Source organism: Gossypium arboreum, chromosome 13 (assembly GCF_025698485.1).
Source record: "Gossypium arboreum isolate Shixiya-1 chromosome 13, ASM2569848v2, whole genome shotgun sequence".
Taxonomy (NCBI): Eukaryota; Viridiplantae; Streptophyta; class Magnoliopsida; order Malvales; family Malvaceae; genus Gossypium; species Gossypium arboreum.
The window spans coordinates 110,462,339-110,487,432 of NC_069082.1; the positions used below are offsets into that span (position 1 = coordinate 110,462,339).

Genomic DNA, 25,094 nt, shown 5'->3' on the forward strand with positions numbered 1-25,094 from the left:
TGGAAAGCCTGATTTGACATATCAAATTACAACAGATTAGACAATCCATAAGTAATATTGGTTTTAACATAGGATTGATGAGAATGAATGGTTTTCTCCTTACAGCTTGCACCAACGAAGGGACATCCAATTCTAGACATGAAACTACAACTGCGGTTGATAATGAAAAGGAAGTTGAGAACAAAGAGAAAGCTCATAACGAAGGAAGTAGAAATCGATGATGATCCAGTCCGGGAATCTGGGCTAGATGGTTTAGGAATTGCATTATTTTCTGAACTAGAAGTCATTCCTATTGAACTGAAAAGGAGTGGTTTTGAACACAACCAGATTTTACAATGTATGAATGTCTACCCCACATGCTTAATGTCGACATTGATGCTGTAACACCCCGATATTTGACCCGATTGTTGGGTTCGAGTTATAAAGTGCCATATTCGTTCTTAGAGCAACTATAATTAGTAATATGTAATCCAATATCATTATACAATTAAATACAAATAAATCATGTGCATACATTGCATTATCATTTCCAGGTCTTATACGAGCCTATGATAGCTCTTTTATTAACCAGGGGTCGAAATGGATCAAATTTTAATGATTACAAAATTTTGATTTGATGTTGTGACTTCGAGGATTTTCTCATCGTGACGTGACTCTGTGATTAGGATTCGTCGTGACTTAGAGCTACGTTGTCGCAATGTGGACCATTTGAACATTTGCATAGGATCATATCATATACAACTTAACCATTTGAACATTTAGCTAAATGTCCCTAGGTACATGCCACGAGACCAAAATGAACGAACTATACAAACTTTGTTGAGTCAAAATTGATGGGAATCCAATGAAGCCCAAAAGTTTGATCATCTCTCTTTTGCATAGTTTTCAACAGGATGGAAGAAATAAAACAACAAAAATAAATTCTATTCTAAAATGAAAAGATAAAACCTAATCTAAAAATGAAAAGAAAAGAAAAAGAATGGAAACCTAACCTAAAACTATGGAAACTAAAGAAAAATGTTTAGCCACCAAAATCTACTCTTAAAAGCTTATAAGGTAGTATTTATAGTCTACTAACATTTAACCTTACATTGACAATTATGCCTTTAAATGAGAAATTAATTAAGCTTGTTTGGGCACAAAATTGCCCCTGCAATGTTTTACACGTCAAACTTCAGTGTCGCGACACCTAGGCATCAAGGTCACAACATCTGTGGCAGTGGGCATGATCTTGGCTTTAGGGGTTCTCGATGTTGCAAAATCCTCGATGGTGGCCATGATTTCTTCATTTCAACACCTTCAGGGATATCACAACCTTGGAGGCTCGATGTTGCGACATCATACCTTCAATGCATGACTTTTTTGATAGCCGGCTTTAGGTTGATTTCTTGTTGAATTTTTGCACCCTCGAAACAAAGGAACTCAGTGTCGCGACACCTTCGTTGAATGTTTTTTTTCCTCAAGGTTGATCCATTCTTGTCTCCCTACACCAACTCAAACACCTTGTTAAGTCCTCCATGGCACCAAAGAACAAAACTAAACAAAAATGTTTATTAATAATGAATACTAAAAATCAACAAAAATATAGAAAAAAAAACACCTAAATAGCTTGAGAATAAGCTCCTAGAGTGATTGGACATATATAATTAGGGCTCAAATAATTTGTAATTAGGTTCTGACTCTTTGCCTATTACTTAGAACTTATTTGATCATGGAGTCATCGCATTAAAGTACCATGACTGAACTTTCTCTTATTACATACCATTACGAAAGCTACTTTATTTAGTGCTTGTCCAATGACTTTGTCATAAGTGTGTACCTTCATAGGATATTTTTAATCTCTTTGGGAAAAAATCCATTCTCTCAATGTTATCCTATTTTATCTCATGGTTTCCATTACATCTTTTGATATGAAAAAGTCAATTACTAACATATAGATATCACATCATTTTTCTTATGACAAATGACCTTCATTTTTCATCAATCATGTATGCTAATGAGAGGATATCATTTACCCTTTATTGGGTTATGAATTCCACTATTGTGGAACGATTCTACATCATGTAGAAGTCGTATACTCAATGCACCAGCTTTTGGTTCCTTATCTGTTTGAACTCAAACTTTCATTTACATCAAAGTATACGAGTCACGCATACATAATCCATCATTCACTCAAGATTAAGATATGCCTTACTACGAATGTTACAAGTAAATAAATCCATAAACAGATATAAGATAAATTCAACTTGGGTTTTGCCCGATGTATTGTCAGTCTAAACAATGACATCTGTGTATCTATCTTCTGGGAGTCATCCGCTATGATGCCCTAAACAAAGAATCTCTTCAATTATACTTAACAGAATATATATAATAGTTTTTCAATCGATTTACTCATTTTCAATTAGACTACAAACTATTTAGATTATCCACTAATATAAGTTGTCTTCTTGCACTATGATCCAACCATATAATGCAACTTAATTGTAAGAACCCTTACCCGACCCGATCGCTGGGTCTGAACTACGAGATGCTACAATCATTGCCAGAGCAACTACTGATAAACTCAAAGTAAAATCATCATTCATGCAATCAACAATGATATAACATAGAATATCATAGGCATTCTTTCTTGGGTCTTATACGAATATAAAAATGCTTTAAAGACAACCACGAGATAAATCGAGACGGTTTGAAACATTTAAAAAAATTTAGACCAAATACACAATAAATAAATCATTCAAATGTTCAATCGTGCCTAGAACACCTAGATATTATGATACACAATTAAATCTAGGTCTTAATCGAGTTTACGAAAGCTTTTTTGTAGACTCGAGCATGAAATAGGGCCAAATTACAATATTTTCAAAGTTTTTAGAACGGGTATCAATACCCCATATCAGTACCAATACCATTTCGAGCTTCGATATCTTAGAAAAATTGAATTAAAAATAAAAGTGTTGATACTAGGTATAAAGTACTGATACCTTTAGCAAGGCAGCAACACCTCATCTCTGTATCAATACCATTTTTAGGTTCGATGTTTGAAATTTTAAGAAAAATCACTATTGTACCGATACCCCTTTCTAAGGTATTAATGCCTTTGAGCCAAAAATGTCAAAAACTTGCATTTTGGTACCCCTTTCATGCTAAGATATCAACACACTCAAATGGTACTTAAAGGCACAGTTATACTTGTATAAAAACTAACCAAAACCATTCTAATTCATGTATTTAACCATTTGCAAAAATTGTCCAATGCAACTATTCCACAATTTGACGTCAACTTATCAATCCAACTTGATCAAATTCAACTTATTTTATCATGCTTTTAAGCTATTCCATACCCTCATATACCATATCAATTCATCAAGCAATGTGTCAGACATGTACCACATTTATAACTTAACATATTACCGAACACACATACATATAAATATGAACATTAAATTTCTCAAATTCAACCATTAGCCAAGATTCAAACCTAACTATCATTTTCAAGAAAACTCATATATATAACACCTATCTACATGCCACATAACCGAGATTAAAATGACCAAAAGTCTATGGAGTCAATAGCATGATAGTGTGAGCTTTGATGTAATTCGATCGGCGCGTCCTACAAATCGACAATCTACAAAAAAGGAAAAACAACTAGGTAAACAATTCAAATGCTTAGTAAGTTCATAGGTGTTAAAACAATAAACTTAGCTCGATTTACAATTAAATGTATTAAACTAACTAACTTGACACAATTTACATGACATAACATTTTACAACAATAAGGTGAGTTCATCATATAACCGAATCATATAATTAATTCAACATTTAATATGCTATTCAATTTAATATCATACACATAGAATCCACAATTCAATACCATTTGCATTATCTAATCATCATATAACAATTTGAACATTAAACTCGTAATATTTCATTGTTATTTTTCTTTTTCATTAATCAATTAGCCTGATGAAATATAATACATAGATTCGGATACACGGGCAACTACACCACACCAGAAAACATCATAGTGCTCAATAGAGAACACAAAAGTGATAAGCAGAAAGCACCGAAGTGCTGAACCTGTACAAGAACTCAAATAACCCTATTGGCATTTCAATCATATCATATCCTTTAATATGTTCGCTCGGGCACATTTAACACATATAACCATTTCTTTACAATTTAGTCCATATCTCACCTTTTTGTACCAAAACGTGAACAATTTAAATTACATTTACACATAAACAAATTCGTAATTTAAAAAAATATACATTACAATTACATATAACTGCGCCATATGAACTTACCTGATTAAATCAACAAACAAGTTGAATCTCAAGAACTAATCAATAATTTTGTCTTTTCCCCAATTGTCTTCGGTTTGGTTCAATTCTCAATCTATGCAACAATTCATTTCAATTTATAAATTCTAAATACTTTATATCATCTTATTATATGAATATGCCAATTCAATTTCATCTTCCAAATGCCTCTAAAATTTTGCATTTTATGCAATTTAGTCTCTAAAATTGAAATTGTCATAACTTTCAAATTTAAGCTTTGATTTCGAAACCAGTCTAAATTTCATCGTTCTACAGTTCTCTATTATCTATATTTATAGAAATTTAACATCAATTTTGAAATTTACACACTTTAGTTTCTATATTCAAAAACTAGCAATTATACTTTACAAATTAGTCCTTTTTCACTTTTAAGTTTAAAATCTAACAATTTAGTACAAATTTCTTCAAGCAACTTTTTAACACTTCAAAATTTTTGCAAATTTATACATAGGCTAGCTAAATCAAGCTCTCGGGACCTAAAAACATAAATGTTATAAGAAAGGGACTTGAAATTACCATAGAAATTTGAGAATCAAATGTTCATACCTTGATAACTTATCATCCATGGTGATTTCGGTGGAGAAAGATGAAGAGAAGAAAATAAAATGACTTTTGTTTCATTTAATTTGTCTTTTATACTTGATTATTAACTAATTAATCAAAACTAATTTTATTAATTTTTAATTAATAAAGCATACACATGATTAATCAAAATTTATGGATTCTAGCTCATCCACCACAGTTTGGCACATTTGGAAGGGTCTAATTACTCAATCAGTCCTTTGATTAATTAAAAATCCTTAGTTACCACTTTTACAATTTAATCATTGTACCTTAATTAACTATCCAATTGAAAAAATTAAATGGACCAAACTTTAATTAAACTTTACACTAACCTCGTAAATATTAAATATAATATTTATATACTCACTCGTTGGAAATGGGGTTCCAAAACCACCATTTTCAACACCACTGAAAAATAGATTGTTACATTAATATTAGTTAAACATTAGATAATCAATGAGCCAATATTTTCTTATATTTTGCTTAGCAAGCAAAAATAGTTGAGGACATATACAAATGATATTAATGTATAATGAAATTTTATTTAAACCAATTTGTTTTAAAAATTATAAGTATAAATTGATGAATATACTACACTTAGGGCACTAAATCTTAACAATCTCCAACTTGCCTTGGTGAAGTAGATGAGTCATGTTTCGCATTCTTATACCTTATACATGTTTCTCAAAACTCCTAGCCTTCAGAGTTCTTTATGTGATAAAGATTTACATACTCATGTATAAAAGATCCAATTGGTTCACTACAGGAGAATAGACTTTTAGCAGCGTTTATTTAAAAAACGCCGCTAAAGATCATGACCTTTAGCGGCGCTTTTCCCGTAAACGCAGCTAAAGACCATGACCTTTAGCGGCACTTTTCCTACAAACGCCGCTAAAGGCCATGGCCTTTAGCGGCGCTTTTCCCAAAAATGCCGCTAAAGACCATGACCTTTAGCGGCACTTTTTTCACAAACGCCGCTAAAAACTATGACCTTTAGCGACGCTTTTTTTACAAACGCCGCTATAGAATAAACCTTTAACGGCGCTTTTCTCACAAACGCCGCTAAAGAATATAACCTTTAAAAATATATATTTTTATTAAATAATATTTATTTTTTATATTATATTTTATTTTTGAAACTTTAAACTATATACTTTTAAGGGTAAATAAAAATATTAATTAAATTAAATTTTCTATTAAAATTTTAACTTTAAAACTAAATATATATATTTAAAGTGACTCAATGTATACATTTAAAGATGATAATACAATAGATGTAATAATTGAACAAGATACTATCTTCTTTGTAATATTTTATCCTATTCAATATTTTTTCTTTTTGAAATTTTTATTAACAATTATATTAAGATATTGAACACATAGAAAATTTAACACACCAAAAATTTTCCTTATCAATGCATTATAAAAGATGTCCCTTAAACTAGTTGAGATTGTACTAAATTGTAATAGCTACAATATAGAACATTTAGCAACAATAAAACAAGGACAAATAAAACAAGTATCATCTGGGAAACTATATCCTAGAATAGCCAAAAAAAGGGTACCCCAAAAGGGTTAACAAAAAATATTGATAAGAAAAAGGAAATTGGCACGGCTTTAGAAGAAACAAAGATGGCTTGCCATTGTTAACTAATGGCTGCTTCAACTAGACCAAGAATATAATCAGCATTAATACTTGAAGAAACCTGCTAAACTCTCTTGTATATGCAGCACCAATCACCCACATCAGCTTCCACTCTGCAATGCCTATCACAAAATATTAAGCAAAATACCTTATCCGATCATGGTATTCAACATAATAATCATGGCTGTACAAGCTATAGTAGTTCCTCTTCGATCTTCTAACAATAACATAAAATGAAATGTCCACTGTGATTTCTTTGCTTTTGATGATTTGACTACACACGTAAACCGTGATGAGCAAACCGAATTTGAAATATTCTATATTCGTAAAACTAAATCTGGTAAACATAATCCAAACAAGTTAACAGTCAAGAACAAAGTATTGTTAATCAACAAAAGAGTTGTCACATTTTCATCCAACATCACTACTGACTTCATCAATTTGAAGAAATAACATCCTATGGAAAATTGTAGAATTTCTGCATAAAATGCAATATTCAAATTTTGATTTGACAATGCTACAATAGCTAAATTCATAGTGATGACAATTGCAGATGCACCTTCTCAACTGCAATTATGTGCCAAGAACAGAAAATAGAACCTTAGCAAGTAAGCGATTTGGAGCCACTCCAGCACTACATATCAAACCAGTCTCTTCATATACTCTAGATCTGAGTTCTTTAGCAATCTAAATAGAAAGACAAAAGATGGCATCAGCTTAAAAGATCCTCAGTTAAGCAGCCGGTAAAACAAACTGATAGTACAAACTTACTTCTACACCAGTAATGCTTCTTTTTTCGCAAACCTTAGTAATATCAAGGTAAGCTTCATCCAAACTGGCAGCCATGAAATTAGGATCATAGTCCCAAAAAACTATCATAGAGGAACATATGCAATATAATGGATCAGCAAACCATAACCCAAAATTGCATCAAGAACTCTGTTTAAAAATCATAAAATATCAAGTCTGGCCATAATTTAAGCACAATGAACCCAGTCATGGCAGCACAAACGCCAAATTTGCGAGCCTACAGAGTGAATGAAAGTAAAAGTAATTTTTACCAAGTCAATGGGAGTTTAACCTGTGGGAATAAATATCAAGTCTGGACATAATTTAAGCGCAATGAACCCCGTCATGGCAGCACGAACGCCAAATTTGCGAGCCTACAGAGTGAATGAAAGTAAGAGTAATTTTTACAGAAACAAATCAGTTTTCACCAATTTAATTGTGTGAAGCGATTCAAACCTCATAATTAGCAATGGAAATCATAGACATACTACCAACAGCCATCGGTTTACCCTTCAACAAAGGATTACTCAAAGTTTCAACAGCCGCATAAAAAGCATCCATATCTACATGTAACCTAATCCTAGAAAGGTCACGTGTAGATTCGAGCTCTAAAATTCTCTTATCCGCAACCTAAGAAAAATAGCAAATAATTTATTAATAGCAAATCATTTATTTACTTAAACATAATTTCGACTTTTGCAATTCGTATAAAGCGGTATTAAAAGAACCTTTTGATAATGCAGTAATTGATACTTTAGCCAAACAAAACTACAGAAAAAAACCTCATCAACTGCTTGCTAGAAATATTGAGCTGCCTTTTCGAAGTAAGGCCTGGCCTCATCTTTCCTTGTTAGTCAAAAATGCAAAAGAAGTCTGAGCATTTCCCAAACACCATAAAGCATCATGCTTCTTAGGGTTAATCGACAAAGCCTCCTCTAGCTTTGAAATAGCATCTATTCACAATTAATTTTTAATAACCAAGAAAATTAATATTTGAATTACTAATGAATGAAATTAAATTTATTATGTGCATATATATTATGAGAACCTTGAATCATTTTCTGTGAACCTGGAACGCTTTGAAACTGAGACAACTCAAGTAAAGCTCTAGCCCATCTTGTTAAGTTCTGCAAACAATAAATATAAATTAGCCAAAAATCAATTTTAATTGAAAAAAAAAAGATGAAGAAGAAGAAGAGAAAAACAGATCAACAGAATGATGAAGCCAACGTCAGTATCGAAAGGATTGGAAGCATAAGTAGCTTCGAAAATTTTACGAGCTTGCTCGAAAAAGAGCAGCCTATCAAGCTCACTCGACGATTCCATGGCTGCTCGTTCCTATCAAGCTCACTCAACGATTCCATGGCTACTCGTTCTAACTTCTTCTTCTTCTTCTTTTATCGGGTTCGATATTTCTTATATAAATAGCTTGAAGATAAAAAAATAAAATAAAATAAAACGAGAGAGAGTCCGATGAAGGGAGTAAAAAAGCAGCAAATACGGAAGAACGAGCAACAAAGATAATCTCACTCTCCATTTGCTTTTCTTCTAGAGTTACTGCTGTTGATGAGGGTGATTGAGAAGAAGAGGAGCTTAAAGTAGCAAAAGCGGCAGAGAGAAAGGGTGTTTTGAGGATACCATGTTAGGGGGAAAAATTAGGGGTTTCAGGGGGGAGGGAAGTTGGGGATAAAAAGGCGCCATTTTTTAATTAAAATGATTTTTGCGGCGTTTTTATAAAAAACGCCGTTATTACTTTTTTTTGCGACATTTTTCATAAAAACGCCATTAATCTCTATTTTATATTTTATTTTTATTTTTGTATTTTATTTTTTTTGTTATCTATATTTTTATTTATTTATCAATTTTTTTAAATCTAATATTTAAACCCCAACTCTTAAACCACAATCCATAAACTTTAAAATAGTAACTTATAAATCTTAAACCCTTAACCATATACTTTAAACCGTAAACCCTAACCTATAACGATAATTAATTCAATATTTTAAAATTAATATTGTCTCTTTACAATTATATCAATATTTTCATTTTTGACATGTGTTTTTCTATATTTTTACTTTTAAATTTTTTTCCATAAAATCCAAATGTTGCTTCAATTTTCCAACAGTAAACCCTAAACTTAAACCCCAAACTATAAACCTATATCCTAAACCCTAAATATATATATTACAAGGGATAAAAGTAATTAAAAAAGAATCTTATTACTTACCTAATCCCAAAAATAATTTGATTTTTTGTTATCTTATCAAAAATCCTAACTCTTAAACCTTAATAGCCTAACCCCTAAATCCATGAACAGTACTACGATCCTAACTGTAAAACAAAAAACCACAAACTCTAAACCAAAAACAATAAACATTATATCATAAACCCTAAACTCTTAAACCATGGACATTAAACCTTAAATCTTAAATCATAAATTCTAAACCCCAAAATAATAAACATTATATCATAACCCCTCTCCCCTAAACTCTAAACCATAAAACATAAACCATAAACCTTTAACCCCAACCCTTAAACCATAATTAGATATTTAATTATATGTATACACCTAAATTTTGATAGAGATACATATCATAATTATATATGAATTTCGATTTAATGTGTAATTGTAGATGTGAAATTCTAATTGTGGTTTAAATGTATAATTGAAACTTTAATTTTGATTTAATCATACACATTTTAAAAATAAATACATCAATATATTTTTATATTGAATATTATATTTATCTTATTTAGATTTATATTATAAAAAATCCAAGATACACAAGTTAAGTAGTTTACCATATTTACCTCTAAATTCCAAACCCCAAACCCTAAATCCTAAACTATAGGCCCTAAACACTAAACCATAACCCATAAACTAAATTACTTTTTCTGCGGCGTTTTTCCAAAAGTGCCGCTAAAACTTCGACCTATAGCGGCGTTTTTCCAAAAGCGCCGCTATTGCTCAGTTTTTAGCGGCGTTTGGGCCAAAAATGCTGCTATTGCTCAGTTTTTAGTGGCGTTTGGATAAAAAACGCCGCTATTGCTCGGTTTTTTGCGGCGTTTTATTGCAAATGCCGTTAATGTATAATATTTGTGGCGTTTTTTGTTCAAACGCCACTAAAAACGCCGCTAAAGCCCTATTTTCCTGTAGTGGTTGAAAGTGATTTGATATTTGGGTTCATATTTTACTAGTTATCTTAACAGTTGGAGATGCACTTTTTGCTATTTATTTATCTAGTTGGTAGAGCCATATCTTGGGAAAGTGTTAAGCAATCTGTCATTGCATCATTTATGATGAAAGTGAAATTAGTGGGATGTTTTGAGGCTACAATTCATGCATTATGGTTGTGGAATTTTACTTTCAGACATAGGGTAGTTACCATTACCAAGCCATTGAAAATTTATCGTGATAATTTCACAATAATAATTTTCTCGAAGACTGACAAATATTCTAATGTGCAAATCATATGGAATTAAAATATCTTGTCGTTAAAGAGCAAGTTTGTAACACTCTATACCCGACCCGATCACCAGGTTCAGGTGCTGGATGATACAAAAAACTGAATAACTTGATGATATTTTGGATTTGAATCTCCTCACTTTCTTAAACGTTCAAATTACACATTAAACTATATTAAGAAACATATCTTCTAAAAGTTACTACCCTATAATCTTGGTAGTATTTACAATTCTAAATTTAAACTTTAAATTTATTTTCCTCGACTTAACCCTCGAGGCATGGCCTCTAAGGGAGGCCCTCTATACACATGAACGACATCCATGTCTATCCCATAAATTGGAGGTGTCTAACTTGGTCTTTCCACTTGATCCTCAAGTCAAACCTATATCCTACAAATAAGCAATAAATTCATAAGTTCAAGTGAACTTAGTGAGATTCTGTAAAACCAATGTAATGGAAATAATTCAAAGTCTTCAAGAAACAAAATTTTAAAGCTGAGATTTCAACTCCTTATTTATCTTTGGCCTTTCGCAGATTTCACTGACATAGTTTTTACCTTGCCCTTTTTCTATCGTTCATCGCTAGCGGACTTAGTCTCTATCTTAGATGTGAATGTGACCTTTACGGAAATGGTCCGCTATGGTTCTTTCCTAATTCTGTCTCATGTCAGATTCCTTGGGCATAAGGTTCGTTGCCTATTACTGGCTAACTTTCACTTATTTTTTAAATTCAAATCCTTACCCTGATCCATTCATCCCATACTAGATTAACCTTGAGATTTTTTTCGCTTTAACACTCCTTCTAATCCAACTCACTGTTTTAAACATGATGATAAGCTAATCGATTAGAAGCCCCATCACCCTAGCAGATTCATACTTTACAACTTGCCCTAAGTTGCTAGTTCACCTTGTTTCAATCTTCTAGAAATTTAAATTAATACATAGTTCTTAACGAGCCATATCCTCCATTACTTCCCAACGGACTGCCCGTCCAAGGTAGCCCTTGAAGGCCCTCTTCTTCTATTAACCTTTGTGATCTGTTCTGTTACTGGCTAACCTTTACTCGCGGACCCTTAAACTTAGGTTCTACTTGATCATTTCACTATCACCCTCAATTTTGGTTTACTTGCTAAAATTAATAGACTCATATCTCTAAATAGTTATCCCTTGTCAATAGCTTACCTGTATTCTTAGATGTTCCTACTTACTTTTTTTTCATCTTTTTAATTTGGTGGATCCTTGGGCTATCCTATTTACCCGAGTCCTCAAATGTGTTGTACTCGTCTGTTCATGTTACTCTCCAAGTGGGTCATACTTCTATCTTCCTTACCTTGTCCTGTTATCTCCCTAGCCCAACCTTTTTGGCAGACTTCACCTGACGCCATAGTCGAGTTGGTCTTACACCTTGTAACCCCATGTTTAACGTCTTGGCGAACTTTATTGGTTGTCATAGCCGAGCTGTGGTCTTACACATTATAACCCCATGTTTAACGTCTTGATGGACTTTATTTGTTACCATACCTGAGCTATGGTCTTACACTTTATGTAATATCCCGATTTTGGGCCTAGTCAGAACAGTGGTCTCGAGACCACGAATTCGACGTAATAAATCTTGTTTTTATTATATTTTCATGGTCTACAGTTTCATGGAATAGTTTCGTGAAAATTTCATTCAAAAATTCTGACGTTTGGGCACTCAGTTTAGTCAAAAGGACTAAATTGTAAAAAGTGTAAAAGTTGAGTTCTACATATTAGAAGTGTCCAATTGATATGAGATTTTAAATTAGAGGTACTTAGATGGTAATTAGACCATTTTTTAAGCTATTGGACAAAAATGGGTATTGAGAGATGAAATTTCAAAGAAAGGCTAAAAGGACATTTTGGTAATTTGGTAAATAAAATAATAAAAAGGAAAAAACAAGTCAAAGTTGTGTCCATCTTCTTCCTCCCTTAGCCAAAATTTCCAAGACAACATAGCTAGGGTTTCTTCAACTTTCAAGCTTGATAATAAGTGCATCCTAGCCCCGTTTTCAATGCTCTTTACGTTTTTTAAGTCGTATTCACCCGATCTTTCCATTTCTACCATTATTTTGAAATAGGGTTTATGTTTAAAAATTTACCCATGTGTGACATGCATGTATTTTGATGTTTAATGGTGGAAAATGAAAATTTGATTTGTAATAAACAACTTTTACTAGGTGATTTTTCATGAAAATACCTAAAAGGGACCTATTTGTAAAATTTGTAAAATGTGCGGTAAAAAATTGATTTGATGAAAAATGTGGGCAAATATGAGCATGTGTGTGGGTCGGCTAGGCTTGAGCAAAAGAAATTGAATGCATTTCATTTTGGGAGCCTAAGGATTAATTTGTAAATATGTGAAAGTTTAAGGACAATTATAATTTTGCAAAAATATGGTTTCTGGACTGATTTGAATAATCTGGTAATTAAATAAGCTAAATTTTTTATTGTAGATTAAGAAAAACAGAGTCCAGACCTAGACTGGTGAAAGAACAAGGTTGTGGACTAAATCGAATTAGTTAGCCATAATCTGTACCGAGGTAAGTTCATGTGTAAATAATGCAATATCATGAACATATTTTTAATGCATTAATATTGTATGAATTTTATAATTGATTCGATGAAAACATTCGACAAGTTCCAACTAGAGAGAGAGAATCCCGTTTGAACCTTAGGAATATAATAGGATACGAGTGTCATGTCACTGGGACCCCATGTGATGTATATGACTATATGATCCGGGTGCTGGTCATGTACGTTCTACCGGTGGTTAGGTTGTCTGGTATGTGTTGAGGATACCTGACAGCTTGTGTGAGCAGCCCGTGTAGCTACGTCTTGACCGTCAGCTTGTGTGAACAGACCCGTGATTAGCTCGAGAGCGAGCCTTTATGTGTATGAAATATGAGGTAGCTTTGGCTACATATGTGGCACTTGTGTGCAATGACCTTCCTTGTATCTGTTTAGTATTCCAAGTGTTCAACGGGTATGTCAAGAACGAGAAAGAGTATGTTAAGTCACAAGTTGGTACAGGCATGTACGAAGAACTCATAAGAATAAGCTAGTTAAGTGATAAGCTTTTGGTAAGATTAATAGTGATAAAGTTATGCTTATGAAACCATAATGATAAATTTATGATTTATGTTAAGTTAAATTGTATGATATTCATGCTAAATTTTGTTTAATATTGTTTATTATTGCATGTGAACTTACTAAGTTTTATACTTACTCCCCTTCCTTTCCATTTTCTTATAGTATCGCAAGCTAGCTCGAGAATCGAAGGACGTCGGAGCTCGATTCACACTATCAAATTAATCCATTGGGTATAACTGGTTTAGTTATTTTGAATATGGTATGTATAGGGACTTGGTCTTTTTGTGATATGTGTCATTATTAATTTGGCCAAATGTGTTGGCTTGTAATGGTAATTGATTCATTTTGTAAATGACCATTTGGTATTGGCTAATATTGGTTAGGTATGTATACATATGATAATGCCTTCCATGGATGTGGTTATTGCATGATTTGTGATGATAAGTATGAGATGTTGAATGTGATAGAAATTAGCATGAAATTGATGTATGGATGTCTTGGTTGTGGTTGAATTGGTAGTGTGTATATACTTGGATTGGTGTTGTTTGGTGTTATGTAGGTTGGTGCAAGTAAGGGTGGCAAAAAGGCTTAGTAAATAGCCTTATTTTTGTCCACACTGGTAAACACACGGGCGTGTGTCTAGGCCGTGTGTGACACACGCTTGCCCTATGAGTGTGTGATCCAACCATGTGTCCCTGTATTGAAAATTTTAGCTTCGAATTGGCCACACGGGCAGAGACACGGTCGTGTGTCTCAGCCATGTGAAGGACACGACCTAGGGACATGGGCATGTGCTCAGGGCGTGTGAAGTTTGCACCTATTTTAGGGAAAATTATGAAATTGAGTCGCCCACGCGGAATAGCACACGGGCGTGTGCCTCGGCTGTATGACCCTAATTTGTTGATAACGTCATAAACAGAGAGTTACACAGGTTGAGGACACGGGCGTGTCCCAAGCCACACGGCCTACCCACACGGGCGTGTAACCCTCCAAAGCATGAAAATTTTCTAAGTGTTGTAAAAATTTTGAAAGTTCTCGGTTTAGTCCCAAAACGCTTCCAAAGCACGTTTTGAGCCTTATAGGCTCATTTAAGGGACGGTATGAATGTTTATGAAAATTTTTAAAATTGAGAGGAAATTCATGTCTCGATTTTGAATGTTTATTTGAGTTTAATTCCGGTAATGCCTCGTACCCTGTTCCGGTATCGGATGCGGGTAAGGGGTGTTACACCTTGAACCTCTTTTGAGATGTCACCCTATAGTACTTGTAGACCATAGTCACGGTTTCACCCGATAGAACCTACAGACTGTCCTTGTAATGTTACTTTATGGAACCTTTAACTGTTTTCACGGTGTCGCCCTGAAGGACTAATCGATAACCATCGTCATGGTTTCATTCTAGCGAGCTAGACAATATCATTCCACGGCACAACCATACTCTTATGTATTCCCTTAACAATCCGCCCATTCTTTCATTCCACTGATATTCCTAACTTCATCTACCCTGTCAAGGTAAAATACCTCCGTACTCCGCATATACTATATTAATGTATTTCATGTAATTTATCGAGCTAGTGGCTATCACATACGTTTCATCATGCATCTATTCGATATTTTGCTACCATATAACACTCATAAAATATACTTGCAATCATATGCATGCACAGCTTACTTAACCTGTATCATAATGCACGACCATGGTTTAATGCACAACTAAAAGTAGCCACGAATATGGTTTAAACAAATAGCACAACATCAATAATCATCCAAAAGTCAAGTGCAGAGACTCGCCTTACTTCCTTTATCCTGGACAACTTAACTTGTCCAAATGCTAGAGCTTCTTTTATCCTGGCAGCTAAGCATAACAATTATTTTTTGGTTAACTTGAAAGTACTCAAACCTTAAAAACCTAGAATCCATAATTATACAACACTTTTCAAGAATCCTTACTTCTCTTTTCTCTAATCCACAAGTACAGGAAGGCTTAGGGCTTACCAGATTATCAAATTCTTATCTCCCCAAACTTCAAACCTCATATTTGGCACCTCATGCAGAGATTTCTAACTAATATTCAAGAGAATTTTCTCCTCACTACTCATATATATATATATATACAACCAAAGTTTGCATGGTCTACTAGTCCATTTTAACCAATCACTATTAATCATTATGTCTCCCACTATGAAACAAGCTAATTCAATCCTAACCAAACTAGAATTGAATCCTAACTATTTACTCGTAAAGCACAAATTTTTCCCAAAATTTCTTGTAGATTTCACCATCTTTCCATGAGTACAATTAGGTCCCAAAATTCCTCTAAATTTGAGTCTTTAAAGATTTGGGCATGATAAAGTTCAAAAACAAAAAAGTGTTTATAAAACACATTAGAACTAACAAAGTTCAAAAACAAAAAGTGTTTATAAAACACATTAGAACTAACAAAGTTCAAAAACAAAAAGTGTTTATAAAACACATTAGAACTAATCTCATAATTGCAAATTCGTTAACTAAATTCTTACAATCAAAGACATTTAAAAAACATGTACATAGAATGAGTCTTAGTTGCATTGATGAATGATATTTATGATAATGTGACACCCTGAGCTCAACTATTGTGTTCTTAATATAAAATTGATGTATTTTTTGTTTATTATGATTATGTGCACATAAATTTTGAAATTATTTGAAATAGAAAAATCTTTATAAAATATCATTGCGATCATGATGTGATACTTAAGGTCCTATTATATTAAGTTTTAATGTTGTAGTATATCTAAGGAAATATGTAACTTAAAAATATATTGTCTAGGCAACATGAGCTAAGAGTTGCTAAGTGGCACGTGGCAGTGCCAATTGCAGACTATCGCTGAGGTGGTTAAAAACTTGTCTTATTTGGTTTGACAATTTAACAAAGAAAATCTTTGGACTTGATTATGTGTGGTTATATTGAAGATACTTTGGTCTATTTTGAAAACTAATCTTTGATAGTCTGGAGATTGGATTGGATTTGTGTGAATCAAATAAACCCTTGAAACATGGAAAATTGATGGAGACTATGCAACTGTTTTGGAAATTAGATCTTTAATTGATTCTATGTTAGAAAGTTGAAATTGATATATGCTTGAGACTTGTATAGGTTATGTAACAAGAGCTTATTGAGTGCATTCTAATTTGTTTATTAAGGAATTTTTTGTGAGAAAGTGAAAATATGTTATTGTAAACATTGTTGAGTGTTTACTACCCAAGTTCTCAAGGGGAAATTTGGAGGCGAGTGTTATAGTCTTTAGGTACAAATGTGATATCTCTATACTTGGGGAGTGATAGAGCGTGAATCACTTATTGTATTTGTGATAAAAGATAATGAAATTGCTTATTAAGCTAGGCTTTTAGATGTAGGGAAACCAAACTATGTAAATAAACCTTGGTGTTGTTTCTATTTTGTTTGCCCAATTTTTGGCAGTGTCAAGTCATAGTGGCCATTGTGGTTTAACACATCCATTTCATGTCATTTTAAGCAAATAGGCAACTTAAGGTAGCAATATATACAACTGTTATAACTTACTTCTGTAATTCACTACAATATGATAATAATGACGAGTGTTTTACTCTAGCAAAAGTTTGTTGAAAAAAATGGATACTTTGGAAGCTTTAAGGCATATTTTCAATTAGTAAAAGTGGATATTTAAATCATAGAACTATGGTTTCATATTCTACTTTATGAGATCTTTACAATGGTATATCATATGCTCAAAGTGGTTGAGTAATGAATGAGAAATTGAAGCTTAAAGTAAGCCACTTGTGAATTAAGTTGAGGAAAATGAAAAGCTTAGTCTCACATTGGTTAGATATCAAAAGTGGAATATGTTTATATATGAGAACCAACTTGGTGGTTATTGAATGACTAAACTAATACTCTCCCTCGCATGCAGGGGATACAAATCCAAACTTGCCGGGGTTGGGACACACTGCACGATGTGGGCAACGCGAAATATCTAGACCGATTAGTCAAATATTTCCAAAAATTATCCCTTTGAATTTATTTTTAAAAAGCTAATAATCTGATAGGGAAGATACACACTGAAATATTTAAGTATACATATTTTTAAATTTTATTTTCAATTTGTTGAGAAATATTTATTTTAATATTTTTAGTATTTTGATGTATTATATATATTTTAAAATTATATAAAAATAATATAAAAATTTAATATACCAAGTCGGTCGGGCCCGGATTTTAGCATTTTTATTTGAGTTAAGCTTGAGAAAATTTTTAAGCCCGTTTTTAGGGCCGAGCGAGCCAACAAGCGGGCCTTAATTTTTGTTGGACCCGACCCGACCTTACCCATGAGCACCTCTAGTTGAAAGCATGCTTTAGCTTCGTTTATTTCTTCCAACTTCAATATGCCATTATCTAGTCTCATATATTTAATATATGTAACTTTTAATTAATCATTCATTCTTATTCAGTCTATATAAGATATGAAGTATTATCTTATTATAAAATAAATTTCATTTGTCACAAGGAAATGTTTCTATACTATTTTGTAACAAATATAATTTATGTTTTGTTTGTTTCATGGAAATTAACTTTAAAAATGATTTTAAGAAAATTTATCAAATAATGAAAAATATTTTACACAAATTAATCTAAACACTAGAAAATATCAAATTTATAAAAATTAATCAATTTTCCAAAAATTATTTGTCGGAAGTTGTTTTGTATAAAAGAAAGACCACCTAAGGATCTTTGGCTAATTTTGTGATTCATAAACATAATAGTTTTCATATACATTTGTAAATAAAATAAGTACAGGCCTCGAGACATATTGAGTCATGAACTTTGGACTACAATTTACTGTAGATCTTGTAGAAATTCGATGCATACATAATGTTCTCTCTCATTGTTCACTTTTGATATTTGATATCAAGTGAGAAAAAAACTCTCAAACTTGATTGAGTGCAGAGAGATCAAAAGTTCCATAAGGCACAACCCATCATACATGTTTATTCTTACTCTTTTGATACATGAACTCACAAGTACATAAATGATTTTAATGTGACACAAATAATCTTGATGAATACATTTTTTTTTTGTCTATGTAGTTAATAAAATTCAGATGTACTTAATCATACTTTTGTACTTACTAATGTGGAATGTATATAGTATTATGACTTTAGTCAATATAATAAATCAATTGAACTTTTATGTAGTGACTATTATTTCTTAGCTTTAAAAATCTATTTAATGTAATTTATTTTTACTTTAAATTTTATCAATTATTTGGGATAGAAGTATTGCTTGATATTTAAATGTTTAAAATGTGAACTAAAATGATAAAATGTAAAAATATGTTCCGGAGTGAGAAGCTAAAAGCTAACTACTTAGAATGAAATGCTAAGACAACAAATTAAGGAAAGATAACTCAAACATTAGGTACTAAAGAGCTTTTGTGTTAGCAAATACAAGATGGGAGAGGGATGTCAGATTTCAATTCGCCATCACTATCATGATTTTCATGATAACATTTAGGTCATTGAATTATTTATAAAAATTATTTGAGTCTTTACGTTATTAAATTTTTTTAAAATTTAACTAATAAACTTTAAGTTATAATTTGACGATTGATACTGATAAATCAAGATTCATCAAAAGTAAAATATACTTTAGATTTAAGTTTATCTTGATTCAGTATTAGAGATCGAAGAAAAAATTATTTAAATTTTGATTGATAAATTCATAATGAATGACTAAAATATAACTTCACTAATAATTTAATGACTTTCGTTGTAATTTACTTAAATTTTAATATTAAAAATACTGATAAAATATTTAACACTAGAATGATAAAAGTACAAAAATTTAAATCGTTTTCGACCCTATTAAACCATTAGACAATATGTGAAGGTGATGGTAGATGATCCTTTGAATGCATTTTTGTCTGAGAGGATTGAAGGACAAGGCATCTGTGGCACTTATTGCGGCAGCACTATGCCTCGTATATCACAGTTTTCTCATTAAAAATGGGCAGCTATGGTAGGTGAAGAGCGTCAGAGGTAGCTGCGGAAGTTACGATTTCATCAGAGATATATCCAAAAGCGAATTGAGGATGTGACTTCTCCTCCTAAAAATTTTAAATTAATAGGTATAAAATTATATTTTAATCTTCTTTTTATAAAATTTTGACATAATCTTTTAAAGTTATATTTTATTATGATAAAATTATAATTTAATTTTAACTATCTAAGCAAATCTTATAATTTCGTCCCTGAATATATATCATGATTTTAATCATCAATACTTACCTTATATAGTTACAATAAAAATATATAACTAAAAGAATTAAGTTTAAATATGTAGACAATTAAATTCTTATTTTTTTTATGTATTCGGTTAAGCACGTGAATTTTAAAATGTATCAAAAGATTTTTAAAATTTTTAAATAAAGCAACTAAACTCTTATTTTTTTTTTACTCAATAGATACTTAACAATAGACTGTCCCTAATTTAAATATAAATCTTAAACTAAAAATAAAAAATATAAACACCTAACAGGAAAAAAATATAATAATTATAATTACTATTTTTGATAGAATGAGTCTACTCTTTCTGACCCTTGAATAAATAAAAAGATTAACACGTATTCCAACCCACTAAACAAGATTATTGATATCTACGGAGTCGGTTGGCAATTATAATTACTATTTAATATTTAATTTATTAGTATGGAGCTGTCAAATAAAAACGGAGGTCATAGTTTACAGAAATTAGGTTTAATTTGGCAACCTATGAGACTGCTCTGCAATTTGGCCATCCCTCGTCTCCCAGGCTTCCCATCTTTAGCAAAAGAACCTTAAAAGGTGTTTTTTTTCTTCTGACAGCATTAACTATATTAATTAATTGTCCAATTCTTTATATATACTGTCGTATTATACATCAAGAAAACTAAAAGGGTGAGAAATGGAGAGTGAGCTCAATAACTTAATTAAGTTATGGGTCTTAACAACATTTTCATTGTCTTATTCTTATCATATTTCAGCAAAGATATCAAAGGGCTTCCCAAGGCTTGTTTCAATCTTCCCTGTCATCTTTCTATTGTCAATTCTCCCCTTTAACATTCATGGTTTCCATCTTGGAGCAGCCCATGTGTTTGTCTTTTCATGGATGGCCAATTTCAAGCTTCTTTTATTTGCCTTTGATCGAGGTCCCCTTTCACCCCCTCCTGCAAACCTTATTCTTTTCCTCCTCGCAGCTTGTTCACCCTTCAAAATCAAAGAAAAATCAGTCAAGGTTCTGAAGTGTGAAACCCCATTTCAGGGAAATGAACCAAGAGTAGTTCCCAGTTTGATCCTAGAGGCTGTAAATAAAGCTTCGTTGCTGACATTACTTTTTTATTCTTATAACTTTAAGCAATACTTTCATAAACATGTCCTGTTGATCCTTTACTTCTTCCATACTTATCTTACAATTCAGTTTTTGTTGGCTGTGGCTGCAATCCCAGCTCAGATCTGTCTTCCTGGTGTGGAACTCGAACCACAGTTCAATGCACCAGTTCGAGCCACTTCATTGCAAGACTTTTGGGGACGTAGATGGAACCTTAGGGTCTCAGAGGCACTTCGTCTGACCATATACAGCCCTATAAAAACCATTTCTTCCCGTGTAATTGGATCCAGATGGGCTTCATTGCCTGCTGTTTTCGCAACATTTGTCACTTCGGGTTTTATGCATGAACTGATATATTATCATATAATCCGCAAAAAGCCTACGTGGGAAATTACTTGGTTCTTCGTTTTACAAGGAGTTTTGGTTGATATAGAGATTTTTTTGAAGAAAAAATTGGTGGCCACCGAGAAGTTCCGGCTACACGAGGCGATTTCAGGACCCTTGGCCCTGGCAAATATAGCACTCACTGCTGGTTGGTTATCTTATACGCAACTCTTGAGAAATGGTGTGGATGAAAAGGTTATCAAAGAATTCAATGCGATTGTGGAGTTTTTTAAGAGATCAACGTAAGTTTTATAATGTCTTCATTGATGGTTTTATCGATGAAAAGAATGTATAACTTTGTTTGAAGATTAGTGGATGGATGAACCTCCAGATCAAATACTTTTCCGTCGTTGTCAATCAAGCCACATTCTAACAAGCTTTCATTTTCACTACTTAGGCTTTTTTTTTTCTTTTTTTGTTATAATCAATGCTAAATAACCAATTTCAGAGTTATGATTCTATCCTGCAGTTTTATTTAAAAAAAAAAGTGTTATAATCACTACACAATAATAAAAAAGTGTTATTTAAAGGAATTCAGTAATGAAATGATCCGACTTTTGTTTTATGAAACCAAACATGTTACATATAAAATAGAAAATCATTATCCAACGTTCATAAAATAGAAAATTTTTAATTTAAATTTTTTATAGTTTACAAAATTTTAAATTAATAATGATAATTTTACACTTTTAACTCTTTTAAAAATAATAAATACTTGATTTGATTTTTTAAAATTATAAAATATAACTTATTATATTTTTACTATAATAAAATATATAATTTAATTTCAACGCACACAAATTTTTTGACTTCACTATGAGCAAACCATATGTGGATGAAAGAGCTTTGACGACCATTCTCAAACGTTGCACTCAGCTTTTCTCCCTTTCTTTGATTAGTTATGCTTTAGAGCATAGTTAAAGGATATCAATTGAAATTGAAAATAGAAATGCTGGTCACATAACTTCATGACTCATCTAAGAGGTTAGATAATTGTAATGCTACCAAATGTAGAGTGTGGTGACATCAGAAATCTTATAACCGGGGAAATAATTATCAGCTTCCATGCTTTTGTTCCATCCCTTTTTTTCATATTTAAAAAATAAGCCGCATTTCCAAGGGAAGAACAAAGTTTAAATTTTGAAAATGACATTTTTGAAAGGGACAATTATGAACCTTAATCGTAAAACAAATTTATTTTAAAACTTTGTTATTTTAGTCACCTGAGTTAAATAAATTGTTAATATTGGTCACCTTGACCCTTTTGGAAACTATCTATATAGTCACCTAAATTTACACGTGTTCCTATTTTGGTCACCAATTTCAAAAATTTGTTATTTTAGTCACTCCTGTTAAATAAGCTATCAATTTTAGTGATTCTACCATTAAATGCCTTTGATCACTAGATAGAATGTTGACGTGATAGCCTTTTGATTGGTATAATAAAAAATTTAACCCTTAACACTTTGCATATTTTGTCAATTTGGTCCTAATTCTAAAAAAATTCAACAAATTTAACCCTCAATGTAACGCCCTAAACCTGATCCGATTCTCCAGATTTGAATCTCAGGTGTTACATTTTCCATTACAGACTTTTTGCTGACTTATAAAATTTAAAACTCAATTGAAATATCTTTTAACTGAATTTGCATCTGAGGCACAGTATATAATTATATTGACCATGATGGGGTTTACATGATGATAGTATGCTTTAGTTACATAGTTCTAATATTTATTTTTAGGTGCTATTATCGGCTCGACCGTATTACTGACATGGTATGTATACAATCCTAAGCCTTATAAACGATTCTCTTAGTGGTTTACATTATATCCATCAGACTTGATCACCCCAACCCAAGCTCGCTCTATCTGCATAATAGCTCATCTCGCCAAACCCTTGGCGTAGCCCTGGCTTCTTGGCGTAATCCCATCTCAGCTTACCTATGACATAAAAGCATAGAAGTAAGTTCATGCAAACTTAGTGAGAAAACCTTCTTTTACCTAAGTCATATTCGAAAACTCCATTTTCTTTTCGAAAACTCCATTTTCTTCTATCTCCTTGTATCATTTCTTTGATTTGTCTCTGACAAATACATCTCTAAGGTTCCATTCACCATACCATAGGTGTCACGCTACGCGCTAAGATCATAACATACCTCTCATGATTCCGTTAACCATTCCTACTTCAAAGGACCTTACAAATAGAATACTCTTGGCTCGCCACTTGCACTAACACTCTCAAGCTTCTCTGTTCTTACCTTGATACTATATGGGGTTCACCTTAACACTTCATATAGAACTTTTTTTTAGAATTAGCCATACTTATCGTTCCTTCAAAAAACTTCATACGTTGTTTTATTAGAGTTCGCCATGGATTCCTTTCTTTTCGTTTAGAGTCCGCCACAGAGGCATTTCTTTCAAATGGTTGCCACAATTATCATACTTTAGACCGCGCCACTAAGACTTTGCTTTTTAGAGATAACCACAAAGGCTTCCATGTCCAGAGATTTGCCACAAAGGCATTTCCTTGCAGAGATTCGCCACATATGCTTACATTTCCTAAGTTTTGCCACAAAGGCGTTCCTTAACATTCAGTACTCACTATAAAGGCTTTCCTGTCTAGAGTTTTACCACAAGGCGTTCTTTAACATTCAGTACTCACTACGAAGACTCTCTTATCCAGAGTTTTGCCACAAAGACTGTCCTTATTTTGGTGATTTAGGCGATAGGGTTTTGCCTAGACTCATACTTAGTGATGTTTTCCCATCATCATCGTAGGACACATAAGGAACCATATTAAGTAAATAACCTTCCTTAAATTCTTCCATATGATGTCATAACCCACCACTTACGGTCTGTAACAGCCCGATTTTAGCTAAATCAGAACAGTGGTTTCGGAACCACAAATTCGAGGTTGTAAAATTATTTGTATATTATTTTATATGTTCACAGCATGTGAATTAATATGTGTGAAAGTTTCGTGAAATAATTTTATCGATTAGTTGTTTAATTTGATAAAATAATTTAATCGTGTAAAATGTAAAAGTAGCATGCTATAAGTTAAAGTGCTTATTTGCTTTGATTAATTAAATGTGATGTCCTTATGTTTTGATTTGACCATTGAATATTTGATTGGACAAAGATGGACAACCATTATATGTTTTGTTACTTAATTATAAAGGTTAATTAGGTAATTTAGTAATAATAGTTAAATAAATAAAACAAAACATAAAAAAATCATCATGCATGTTCATCTTTTGGCTGAATATTGAGAAGAAAAAAGAAGCCATAGAAGCTCGCTTAGGTTCGGCCTTGCATAATTAAAAATGTAAGTGATTTTGATCTCGGTTTTTTATAATTTTTAAATTTATGAGATTGTTGCTTCGTAATCTAGCTAACCCATGCCCTAA

At 32.2% G+C, this 25,094-nt stretch overlaps 1 protein-coding gene across 1 annotated transcript; it reads left to right on the forward strand.

Annotated features, from left to right (window-relative positions):
* Window positions 1-20,842: 20,842 nt before the first annotated feature.
* On the forward strand, window positions 20,843-22,021 carry LOC108461785 (probable long-chain-alcohol O-fatty-acyltransferase 5). The gene has a single exon (XM_017761717.2). It carries the CDS (start codon window positions 20,878-20,880, stop codon window positions 21,928-21,930), a length of 1,053 nt encoding a protein of 350 aa, XP_017617206.1. The 5' UTR covers window positions 20,843-20,877; the 3' UTR covers window positions 21,931-22,021.
* Window positions 22,022-25,094: the final 3,073 nt, after the last annotated feature.